At 39.1% G+C, this 13,804-nt stretch overlaps 1 protein-coding gene across 1 annotated transcript in view; it reads right to left on the bottom strand.

Moving 5' to 3' along the window:
- cntnap2a (contactin associated protein 2a) overlaps positions 1–13,804 on the bottom strand; it is a 333,552-nt gene that overhangs the window by 107,597 nt on the left and 212,151 nt on the right. Inside the window, exons 13-14 of the mRNA XM_062441980.1 lie at positions 5,109–5,271; positions 821–927 (exon numbers count right to left, since the gene is read on the bottom strand). Of these exons, the coding sequence (XP_062297964.1) occupies positions 821–927; positions 5,109–5,271 (270 nt within the window). The remainder of the gene's footprint in view (positions 1–820; positions 928–5,108; positions 5,272–13,804) is intronic.

Here is a 13,804-nt window from a genome sequence, read left to right as displayed (position 1 = left end):
TCTATGATCTGAGCCCTCTTATATATCCATGACCATTTACTATTGGCCACTGACCAGCTCCACTTGGGCAACTGTTTGTAGCTGAATGCCTGGCTCAAGGGGACAGTAAAACATTACTCATCCACTCTCCTATTTTACTGGTCGGTCCCAAACCAGACACCCAAATCTCCAGTTCAATGCCGTGCCTTCAGTTATATTTGGTTGCTGAATTAGTTTAATATTGACATTTGACATGGACAAACACATACATAGACACAGATAGATGTTTTTAATCATATTTCTGTTCTTCTTTCTATGCTTTATTTCCTGTCAGATGTTATTCTGACTCATCTATCCCTCTGCGACGCCAAATCCATCTGCTCACACTTCTGTAATATAATATTTGTTTTAGGCTGGACATTCATAATATCTCCAAAACTACTCTACTAAGAAAATAGTATTTGTGACATAAGGGAGGAGCAATGGCATTCTCATATTTCTAAGCCCTTATTAAAAAGGGATGTTGGATGGCGTTTCTCTGACTGTTCTCTTTGTGTGCTGATACTTTTTACTCAGGCCGCCTCGTCTCAGACCAGAACACAACTGAGTCAGAAAAGCTCAGCTTCTGAGCACTTCAAAAGTTCATCCACCCCTCTGCTGAGAGTTATGGCTTATGGCTTATGGAAGGAGAAATGGCCTAATTACTCAGAGGCGAACAGAGGAATGCTGAATTAAACAAACACACAATGACCAGAATAACAGTAGTGTGTTAAAGTGAGGAAAAAACGAACAAACAGATGGACAGGAACACGCAACAGCATACACACACTCACATACTTACAAGTATGGCAGGTGGCGCCAGTGTATCCTGTTCCATCGCAGGTACAGCTGAAACTGTCCCAAGTCTGTTTACACCGACCGCCATGTTCACAGTGATTAGGCATACACCTGTAGAGATACAGAGAGCAAGAGAGAGCACTTTTAAACATTTACAAGGTATGCATTGCCTTAAAATGAAGGAAAACTAATTGTAATATGTAAGGGCAGATCATCAGAAACACACACACAAAAGTACTTTATAGTAGTCCATTCACAGTACCACTACCAAGCTTCAGAAAAATTTACCTTTCCTTACATTATATTGCTCATGACAGGTTTGGAGTGTGAACTGTTTTGAATACTTGTGACAGATGAGTAGTGTTTTACAGACATTTTTCTCTCATTTTTGACTCTGTGTCCACACTAAGATGCTATTTTTTACACCAAAAGGTGTTGCTATGGTGTTAGACAATGCTTTTAAGACTGGATACATGTGGAAAACAGCTGCTGTGTTGAAGTGTGGAAAAGAAAAAAGAAAAGAACATCTAAATATTGTGACACATGCAAACAATTAAATGTGATTTGCTAATTTTGAAATGCTGGTTAACAGAGAGCAATTATGAGCTGCAAGAAATCTCTGTTTTATGCTTATAGACAACAGACAAATTACATATCTAACAGAAAAAATTTAAATGTATGTCTGGCCATATGGAAACACAAAGTGATCATGGGGAGCAGGAGGTGACACGACTAAGGTGTAACATGGTGATTATGACGGCATGATTATCTGTTTAGACTTATTGTTCAGTATCCATATTTCTTTATTTTGGTCTTTTTGGCCTTTATTGTGTTAGCAGGTGGCATATAGGCAGACAGGAAACAGGGACAGAGAGAGGGGAATGACCTGCAGCATAGGTCCCCTGCTGGAATCAAACCAGTAACGCTGCCATTATCTGGCATGCACTGTAACCACTCAGCTACCAGAAATAGTGATATGTTATAAGCATTAAGTCCTGAATAGATCAAAGTTATGTGGTTTGATCTGTCTGCAGGCCTGATGGGGATTGATCTCAAGGCACCATAGTCTTAGAGTTGGAAATTCCACACAAGGACATGCTTGCAAATTATGTGATTAAAATATGCTGTTTTCTGTTGATATGAGTGTGCTGATCTGAATGAATCAAAGTGATTTTAAGAGGAAAACCAACAAATATTGACTCATTATAGCTGCAGGGTTTTTAAAAAAATCCTGAGTTCTTCTGATATGTAGGGAGTCAGGCAGTGAAGCAATACAGAGATGTTTGGAGGGAGACAAGATGATCGTCATTGTTGGCAAACCTACAGTAACTATGAAACTGATATACAAACTCAAGTTTGGTTGTGTGATGCTGAGGTCACCGACAGCAGAGTGTCTCGACACTGTTTTACGACACATTAACCCCCTGCTGCGTGTGCAAACACTGAGATGCTGCAGTGGTAAAAAGAAGATGCTGAGAAAATATAAGGCTGTTGTTATAAAGGTTGTGAACATCAGAAAATAAACTTAACATAGTGCAGGTGTGTTGGGAATAAACACTTTGGGTAACTTGTACATGTGTTTGGCTGCCATGTTTGATACAAATGGCTTTAGAAGCAAGAGCTTATTGTCATCTGCTTGGCTGCGTACAAACTTGAACATGTGGATGCCAAAAAAGTGTCACTACTTGCATAAACAAGAAAAAAGCAACAACGAAAAAAGTAAGGGTTGTATATAATGTAACTGGATTTACTTCAAATAAAAAAAATAAAAAATCTAAATCAAATACACCTGTGATCCAACTCATCTAGAGTGTGTGTATACTTTTTTATGCACTGCTGCATGTGTTGTTGTGGTACCCTTATGGAATGACAGTGGCATTGTGGAATATATGGATTTGCTTAGCCTTGCCGCTGTGTGTGTTCTGCATTTGTGTGGGTGTGTGTGTGCGTGTGTGTTCTGCCCCTTCCACCACCAAAGCCTAAACAGAATCCCACAGTGGAACAGCATTGATCAAAAGCAGGTCAGACAGGGCTATTGAACTGCCTTCAAAGACATTCTGATTAGTTAGATGGTAACACCGCACCCATTCATCTTCCGTGGCAGTACAGGGCCCAGCACACGTACTGCAGGGCTACACAACATTTTGAAGTAATAGAGACGGGCAACACTGCAAGCGGCAAGGATAAGAAGCTATTGTGGACATCTTGGGACCTTCACAAGACTTAGTTTTGAAAAGCGGACCACAGCCAGCTTGCTGTTAGCATCCGTCCGCAGTGTTAATGCCCCGAAATCTGCAATAATAATACCTCCATACTATATTACCTCGCACTAGCATTGCAAAAGGTGGCCATTCCATAATTTGAACACAAACACAAAAACTTACCCAAAGATGCTTCATCAAAATATGAGTTAAAAAAAAATCTAGTAACGTCTGAGTAAGGCCAAAATAAACCTTGAAACTATCTTTTTCTGGTCTTTTTTACCTGTGAAAACAGAGCCTATTGAAAAAACTCTCCAGACTGGATAAACCCTAGTGTCAAGCTGTAAAATGGTCTTGTATAAAAAAAAGCTTCTTGAATTGAAAGTGCAGACAGTTAAAGCAGCTGCAATCAATATTTTAAATTAGAAAAGGATCAACTGACTATGTGTAATGTAAAAGGAGTTGATCGAAGTGATGACCCCACATAGAATTATTACCACACAGTTTCCTTCAACTCAGCAGAGCTTTATAATGTGTTTTAGCTTGTTGTTTTTCCTTTCTGGGGTAACTATCTTGATTGATCTTGAGTGTTGTTTTCAGTGGGACAGCTTTTAAATCCACTCTATGCTTCCTGCCTATTACCAAACAGCAGGCGTAAAAAGTTAGAGACAAGCTACTGAACACAATGAAGGACTTACCAGCTAAGGAGTCAGACATTTCCCTCATGAGTAAGTGGGGACCAAAACAGAGCACACACAACTCCAAATGAACTCCAAAGTGGCCAAAACACATTTTATTGCCGGATATATCTCTCACATATGGTCGGTTACTGCCAATAGGCTCCAACACTTTCTGCGGTCATTCATTTTTTGTATAGTCAACTATGCCAGTATGAAAGAAGCTGCTGCCTGGAAGTGACAATTAATAGCTCCAGTGCTGTATCTGTTATTGTTGGAACATGTCTCAGATCACTACGTTATACTCAACATGTCATCTAACCCTAACCTTAAAAAATAAATAAGAAACAAAAAATACACAAAATAAGCAAACAGAGTATGAGGTGACAAAACTGTGGACAAAGAGATTTTTAGTTTAACACATAAGGAAGTTTTTCAGATGTTCTGTATCTGTCTGCATTATTGTGAACAAGGCCTAAGTTGTGGTCTAAACTAAAGTATTCTAGTGAGCCAGACCTCTCTTGAAGTAAGGACAAAATTGATCTAAATCAAGCAGTGGCAGTTGGCGTCTACTTCTGTGGGTAAGGATATTGATGAAGGTAAGTGTTATCGACGAACCTGACCTGAAAACAAATCGCTCAGTTCGGGGAAAATGCTGTTCCAATCAGGGCAAGGTCAAATCCTCATTGTTGCTTCCCAGTCTCTTTCACCTTAACAGTGCAATCCAGGCAGTTACTAATAATCATTGAAATCTTCTTTATGTCCAACACATGAATAACTAAGCCCTCATTTAACATGGAACTAGACTTAATCCCTGAAGATTAAACCAGTTCACAAAGTTTGAGCTAAAGGCAGGAATGATTCCATATATGGGAAATCCGTCCAAATGCGTTTGTCTAGTCTATGACAAGGAAATAAATTGAAGTGTCAACAAGTTGTAATGAATGATTTCAGTGAGCCAACATTGGAACGTGCTGTGCAAAATCTCCTGCTCTGTTATACTTGGCAATGAAATAGAGAAATGTGTGGCTCATTTTTGATGTTTGATTAAGATCATACAGTGTTTTTCAAGGATGAAACCGACTCTTTTCGTTCAGTTTTAAACTGAGTAATGTACTGTTTACACACATTTCTTACACTTAGAATCAACCCCATCAATTATATCCATTTCTTAGTTTGACAAGCCCATGAAAATCACCATACACAAACATATTCTTACAACAATCAGCGCCATGAGTCATACATCCCTGGATAAGAATTCAGAGACTCTACAGAACTGTCTTGTATATGTGACTCATCCAATTTAAAACCACTTGATTTATGACAACACTGGTTTCAGTGCAGACAAATGGGTCTGAATGTGAATTTCCATTTATGAACCATTTTGTGGATGTAGGTGTGTGATCACTCCTACCTGTCTATGATTGCACACATGTCCAGGCTGACATTCTCAAAAGCTCCCACAGTGCCTTTTTCCACTGCATGTAAATCAGCTGGTTGGTCATCCACCAGGATTGCTTGCATGCAGCCCTGGAAGGAGCGCTGGGAGGGCGGGAACAATGTCTGGAGAAAATATCCTGAAACCAGGAGAAGAAACAAACATGATCCCCAAATAAAACTTTTTCACTATTAAAAATCACAGAGAGTTTTGTTTGGAAATGAATGAACAGAATCAATTGAGAGAGAACAAAAACAAAGGGATGCAAGGCAGCTTTTGTTTGAACAAGACATTGAAAAAAGGGAACATTTAGATGAGAAAGTGAATAGGAAGAAGACAATAAACAAGGAAAGATGGATTCTTTTGATCCACAATTTAAAGCACATCATGAAAAGACGACCTTCTGCAGAGGCAAACATCAAACTTAACAACGACATCATCCTTGGTGAGGAACAACAGACATGGCTAGTGCCTAGTTGTTGTCACTTTTTAAAGACATGAACCTTCATCGGTCCTCTTGTTTTACAGCTTATCCACAAGGCCCATTAGCCTTAATATAAGTGCTAAGGCAGCAATAGACTAGAGGACATATAGGTTTTACTATATACTGTCCCTTTATGAGATACAAGAGTCAATGGGCCATCCAGAGGTAGCACTGGGCCTTGACTGAAACAGTGACAAGGCTAGGACAGAACTATGTGTATATGGTGTGTGTGCACATACTAAATCCTTTGCACATAAAAAAGTCCATGGACACAACATAGGCGTATTCTGCATGTGACTTCATGCACATGTGTACAGTATATAAGTGTACTGTATATATCATATGTGTGGACACGTCTAAAGGTGTTATTACCGTGTACATGGACTGTCGGATAAAGGAGACAAGGGCTCGGAATTCAATCTTTGCCACAAGCACACAGGTCACTCATAAAACACTCCCGCTCAATGACATCTCCATCATTGTGATGTTATAGGCTGTCACACTCTCCAGGATGCCTATCATCCTCAAGGCCAAAGCATCAAAGAGGCTTATTATAGAGGGCATATGCACTGTGTGCATGTGTGCACCAACATCATTGTAGATTATGTGGCTGGCTGCCATGCCAGCAAACAAAGCAGCAGTAAAGTGGGTGCCCAGCAGGGGACCCCTCTCTCTCCACTTGTTTCCTGTCTGCCTCTATACTGTCAAAATACTGTATATATATGAAGGCAGCAGAGAAGTACAATGTGTGTGTGTGCTTGTGTCTGTGCCGGATTCATCCACTCCTTCTAATCTCCTGTTTTTCATTTCCTCCCCCAAAAGTTGCTCCTGTCATCCTTGCCATCTGTCTCTTTCCCTGCTACACCTGTCTGCTGTCTTTCCAGAGGAGTGGGGGACAGACAGACTGAGAAAGGAGAGAAGGAGAGATGGAAAGGGTGGGGATGGGAAACAGAGCAGACTACAGCTGGCTGGCAGCACTTTGTGTCCTGTGGATAGCATATGAATGCAAAGGAAGCGAAGCCTTCCTGATAGTTTGGAAGAACAAACGGAACAATGTGTGGAACGATGGATGGGTAGATGGATGTATGTTGCTAGACCATTAAAAGTGACAGGGCGTTGGCTGCTCTGTTATTCTATCTACACCACAGGGTTTTCCAAATTTAACTATACCAAAACAGCCTACATCGTTAGGTATGTTGTCACACATTTTCAGCTCCATGTGCTGCTCAATCAGTGAAAATGATTTTTTTCTTCAAAAAAAATAAAAAAGGAATTCTATGGAAACTGGCCTGTTTCGCTTGATAAATACATTTTTGAAGTAAAGTAAGAAAAATAAATATAGATAATGTTCTATGTATGGACAAATATTTGATAAGGAATCTAATAAATCTAATATTCCCTTATCTATGTCTTCAGTCCACCACTTAACCACCTGTATCCCAAAGGAGGAATGAGCAGCTATACTGGGCAGCTCCCTTGTGTCAATTTGATTAACATTATAAACATTCATCTGGGCATTACATTATACTAATTTGCATATTAATGAACCTTATTTGGCTAAATAACAGTTAAATGTATCCTGACAGTGGTTATCCTTTAAGTTTCAAAGCATTACATTTTCCTTTATTGTCACTCTAAAACCATGACTACCAATACATTTCTATGTCTTTACTATTTTGTCTTGTGAAAAAGCAATTTGTCCTTTTTACTTCTCAAAAATCAAGCATTATATCATTCAGAATGCTGTAGTGCTAATGCAGTCTCAAGCAGTGGATGATAAAGTCCAAGATTAATGAGGTGCTGTCCAACAGAGACAGACACTTGGCAAACATAGCACAGATGTGGTTATACACCTGTCCAATCTCAAGCTACTGCATACCCAGCACATTCTATTTTTCTTGAGTGCAACTAGGCTGTGTGGTTTTAATTTGTAGTATAAACAAAAACTCTTTCTCCCATAAGCCCCCAGGATCTGGAACAGCAGCAATTATCCCCTGCAGTCTTGCTGGCACTCTATCACATACCCCCTGTTGTGCACAAAGAGCCTCTCTCACAATACACACTAGAAGACCAGCGCCAGCAGTCTGCTACCTGGACACCATCACACTGCCACGGCTGGCTCACAGGCTACGCAACACTTGTTTTCACATCCTACAACATTTAGAGGGGATGTATCCGCTTTCCACAGAGGTTGGCAGGAAATGTGCAAAAATGCTTAAAGGTAAAAATTAAACAAATATTCTGGAGATTTAATTCTGCAACATATTCAGAGGGGACAAAACTTGTTGCCATACAATATGTAGATTCTCATAAAATCCAAATTCATGCAGCTACCATGAAAAAATGTGCTTATCTATTGACCACCTGCTGCTATTTCTCCCTGGGCTATTTCCCGTAGCTGCACATTTACCTCTCTTCTGATGGTCTTAGTCCCATAAGCAAGCTTGTAAAATGGATTGATGAGATCATCTACCGGATGCCTGTAAAATGGTTTACATCTGAATAAAGACAAGACTGAAATAATGGTAGCAGGTTTGAAAAACCAGAGGCAGCTGTATTCACACTTAAAATCAGTGTCTGGTTCATCTCAACCACGTTACATTACTGTAATGCTCTCTTTGCTTGATTACCCAAACAAACAATAGGAAGGCTCCATTCATTAAGAAAACAGTCATGCACACATGCAAAAAACACACAATAACTCCACTGGCTGCTGGAGTGATACAGAAAAACCTTAAAACTCTACTTATAAGCTGTGTCAGACATCACTGTGACTTCCTGGTTAAATAAAGGTAAAAAAAAAGTGTCCAAATTCTGAATAGTATCCATGGCATGTAAATGTATGATGATTAATAAGTGCCCAAAATCTCGATTTACTGCCCACTATTGAGTCAACTATAGATTGTTGTGGATTAGTGAGTTAGTGAATTTAGGGATTTTTTTGAGCAGAGTCATAGTCTTTTAAGCATGTCATGGTTTAGTCAGGTGGTGGTTTTCTAAATGTTCCCAGAAAAATGTCCAGATCTAGTGAAGCTGCTTTTTCAGCTGCTATTTCAGTGCTGGAACAAACTACCTGATGACCTGAGATCACTTGCATCTGTGTCCACATTAATGAGTAAACAAAATAGATCTGTTTTTTCAGGTCAATGATTAGTTATGGTGTGTGTGTGTGTGGTTTGTGTCTGTTGGATGGCTGTGCAGTTTCTCAATTTCTTTTAGAGGCTGGGTGGTTGTCAGTGTGGTTTGTTCTTGTATTTTATTGATAATAATCTCATGCCACTTGTTGATGAAACGTAAAGCACAAACCTCATGCACAGACATTATCATATTCTTACTCTAAACATGTCTTACAGCTTTCTTAAAGAGTTGCTCATGCTCCAAATTAGATTCACTAAACTCTCTATACTGCATAAACTGGCTGTAAATAGCTTGTTTCATTAGGTGGTGCCCATCCGTAACATCTGATCATCAGTATAATCAACGCCACTAAATTTCTATATAAGTCTACCTGTTCTGCTCTTCTTGTGTACTAGTTTCATTCATAAAAATGTTATGTTGTAAAAAGAAGAAAAACACTATGGATTTTCCCATCCTGCTGTCAGAAATCAGCAGACAAACACATAACAGATGTGGCAGTGGCAGTAGTGGAATTAGGACATCCGAAACAATTAGAAAATATGAAAACAGCTGTCAACAGCATGTCAGAGCAGCACTGAGCTGTTTTAGAAATAAAAGTAGAACAGTCTGACATTAAGATAGATGCTATAAAACATTGTGTTAACGCATAGCAGTCCTTGACTTTGATGGGAGGCATTTTAGGGTATGTGACAGTCATGTAAATATATCATGAGAAAATATTAGGGGAGGATGTTCCCCCTTACATCGACCTGCATAAAGACCCTGAGGCAGCTGTCAGAGTCAGAGAACTGTCCTGACAACTGAACTGTAGCCTCTAACTCACCTTGCCAAAAGCATGACAATAAAATAATCAAATAAATACAAATGCAACAAATTCTCATCACTTAAGAAATAATCTTTTGGTATGAGCAGTTTGTGCACAAGGCCCCTTTGAGTTTACCTTTGATTAAATGTGCTATATCAATGAAACTGCCTTACAAAAAAAACAGAAACACAAATCTACACTAGAGCACCTTCAAAAGAAGTATAACATGCATGCATGCCAAGATTACTGCACGCATGTCAAGGACTTAACATACCAGCAATGGAAGAAGTGTGAATACACAAGACTGTATGTACACATAGACACACACAGACACACCCACACACACAGACACACCCACACACACACACACACACACACACACACACACACACACACACACACACACACACACACACACACACACACACACACACACACACACACACACACACACACACACACACACATAAAAGCACACATGCAGAGCACACACACAGCAGGCATTTTTTTGATAAATGCAGGCGTCAGAATCTCATGTCTAATTCATCACAAGCATTATGAAGAAGAGGAAGAGGTGGCATGATGTAGAAACCAGACTGGGAGCATCCTATATATAACCATTGCTATTAGTGCAGTACTGTGGGTATTCATTCACACATTATGTTAGAAAGACCAAAATAAGACCAAATAAGCCAGGATGTTTCAATGGTGAGTATGAATGTCAGCAGCATTATTTTGAAAAGGTTAGGAAGGTTTTGCATCATGGCATACTGTAAATTATAATTGAAAAGCATATTTTAAGATTGGCGAATGCCATAAGGCTGTCAATCATTCATGTACATAAAATAAATGTGAGAAAAAAACATGACATTTCCAAAATGATGATAAAAAGTGCAACTCAGCAGAGTTCTAAAATTGTTATGGAAGTAAGGAACAAAACTATTGCAATATGTAGATTCTTATAAAATCCAAATTCATGCAGCTACCATGAAACATTTATTAAAGGAACTAATAACTATTAAAGGAAACATTGCACACAATCAACACCAGCATGCTTCAGGGTTGATTGTTGTATAATTGAGTACTCTCTCACATTAGTAAAAGCATTTTCTTCTGTTCCTGCAGAGAAAAGAGCATGACTTCATGGCCTTGTGTATGCGCATGTGTGTTTGTGTGAGCGTCCGTCATTCTTCCCTCTTGAGGAATTCAATTTGTGGATGTGTCGTGTCAGTCGCTTACTAATTTCTCTAAGCGCAGCGTCAGGAGTGAGAAACTACTCCCCGTAAAATAGGCTTTGGGTTCAGGAGACTGCTTCTAAAAGCAGACGCTCGGAGGATAGACTGGTGGAGATGAAGGGAGAAGAAGGGGGATAAGGGGGGGAAAGGGAAGGAGTCGACCCGGTTAGAGAGGATAAACGGGATGAGAGGAAAGGGTGATGGCCAGAATAAAGCGAGAAAAGATAAATTAAGACAGAATGAAAGAAATGAGGGAAGGAGGAAAAGTGGAGGAAAGAAAACAGAAAACAGAACAGAATCGAATTAAGACAGAGAGCAGAGTTGAGGGTAAGATGACAGAAGCTCAGAGCCAAGTCCCTTCCTTCCTCTGAATATCCTGTCTTTTCGTGACCTTGGTGTTAGGTAGTGCCACGTGAATTTTAATGCAATATAATCACAAAAGGAAGGGCAATTATATCTAAGGTAACATTCTTGACTGGTTACTTCAGCACTGCTGAAGTCAAAGAACACAGTTCTCAAGGAATAAGTCATTTCAGTGGTTGGGAGAAGTGTATGTGAACCTGACATCCTTGTGGCATGTTTCCAAGACACATACGAATATTAAAGGAAGGAAAATGTATTCACCAAGTAATTTGCATAGCGCTGGAAGTCTCTGGGAATGGTCCTTGAGCTGCATAATATGTCATCATATAGTCATCAATATACATTAAGGATAAAGTAATTTGTTAAGTTAATTAAAGCATTAATTAGCAAATATTTTTATCTCAGAATCCGTGTCCTTGTATTACATATCTTCAATATGAATAATTAATGCTATCTAAAAGAATTAAGAAGCTGTTATGTTTAAAAATGAGTTTTCCTTCATTTAAAAGAAAGTATTCAGCAAAGTGCTTAATAAAATCTACCATATGAACAGCAGGAGGGAAGCTGTAGTTTAAGTATTGTGTCATGTACTGTTTACAAGTACAGTATGTCTGTTTGAAAAAGTGACATGACTGTCACTGGTGGGACAAATAAACAGATACAGTAGTCAGTTGGGCTTTAATTTTTTTTTTGAGCCAGGCAGTGAAAGAGCACTTCAAGCCTCTGGCTAACTGTTTTCCATTTTTCACATTTAATAGAGACAGTATTTGGCCTGGAGGATACTAAAAGTAATCATATCCCACTGGTGATATTCTGTACACGGTAAGTGGTATGATTGTACATGCACATATACACACTTTCCATTTGATTTAACACAGGCTGGTAATTGTTCTCATATAATGCCTCCATGTCAACAACCTGTGTGTGTGTATTTGTTTGAATCCCTTAATAAGAAAATGACCTATTACCCTGGTACACTGATCCTTTCTCACTCGAGAAGAGGAAAAGGAGGCATAATGTCGAAAGCAGATTGGAAGCATGGACCATATGTATTACCTTTATCATTACTACAATGCTGTGTATATATGTATTTGAAAGATTTTTTAAAAAAACATCCCCACTAACTAACAAAAAACTGTGGCCAAATAAATCAGCATATTTCCGTGGTGTGAAAGCAGAATTACGACACTCTTAAAAGGCCAGGAAGGTTTTGCATCATGTAGATCATAATTGAAAGTACAGTTTAAGACTGTCAAATACTCTCATTGATCCTTTCTCACTCTAATCCTATTATGAGTGTCAAGTAAAACACATTGATTTAGACTTTGCGTGCGTAAGTGTGTGCATACAGTACCAGTCGAAAGTTTGGACCCACCTTCCCATTCCCTTGAATGAGAAAAGGTGTCCAAACTTTTGACTGATATGGTATATTCCTGCATGTGTGTGGCAGTCAAGCTTCAATATAATACTAATTAGTCTTGATATGGTTTAATGTGGCAATTGGCCATGCTTAATAAACACTTAGCCACAGTGGGGGGAAAATTAATGAAGAATATAGAAACAGACAGATAGTCAAACCCTCTTTCCTCCAACCAAGCAAGATTTGTACAGCAGCAAGCACCCACATTGGACCAGCATACTAGCAATTATCATTTCCGTCATCGTTCATGTAGAGAAAACACTACAACATTTTCACTAAATGCATTGTACTAAATAAAGGGAGATTTTCTAACTTGAACAATATACAGTAGAAATGACTGAAATTTAAACTCAACAGAATTGGCTATATATTTTGTGCAGTCTGGTCAAGTTTGTGGTCACTAATAAACAACTGTTGCCAATGAAAACACAAACAGATTGATGCCTTAAAGCCATTACATTTTAAGCAGATGGCTACCTGGATGACTAAACCTCCGCAAATGACTCTCAGCCATACTCTGAAGCCTCGTCCTGTATATAAAAGAACATAGATTGTTCATGATACTGAAGGGGTTGCTGCTAATTGTGGCGCACTGACAGAACAGTCACAGTCACATAGAAAATGCTGATGGGATACTGTTAGAGAGCTTTACGATAGCTTAATGCGCTTGGCCTCTCTGACTCATCAAGCTGAGCGATCAGAGAGAGTAATTGAGGGCAAGCCAAAGGATAAACTATCTTTTGTAGACCGACTATATTATTCTGTTACCTCTGTGAAAGGATGGAAATTAGCCCCCAGATGTGATGAGGTGGAGTAATTTTGAATAAATGTTCTAGATATTCTGTCTGAGTTGTTAGTTAAGTCTGTTTCTGTGTGTGTGTGTGTGTGTGTGTGTGTGTGTGTGTGTGTGTGTGTGTGTGTGTGTGTGTGTGTGTGTGTGTGTGTGTGTGTGTGTGTGTGTTTGTGTGTGTGTGTGTGTTGCATGTGTGCTTGGGAGTTTCATAGTATTTGGTCAAATACACCCACACACACTGTTCAAAATTTTAAACCCACATTCACTCATAGATTCGGATGACTTGAGGCCTTCATTGTAAATCTATGATAAGGGGTAGGCAAGGCATTAAATAACAAAAAAATCAAGTCATGAAATTGGAGGACAACTTAATATGATGTGTAAATCTAAAGTAAAGCCAATTGTAAGAAAGTAAAGAGAAAAGTACAAATATT

The sequence above is a fragment of the Scomber scombrus genome, chromosome 20, assembly GCF_963691925.1.
Source record: "Scomber scombrus chromosome 20, fScoSco1.1, whole genome shotgun sequence".
NCBI lineage: Eukaryota > Metazoa > Chordata > Actinopteri > Scombriformes > Scombridae > Scomber > Scomber scombrus.
This window is presented reverse-complemented; position numbering and strand designations above follow the sequence as displayed.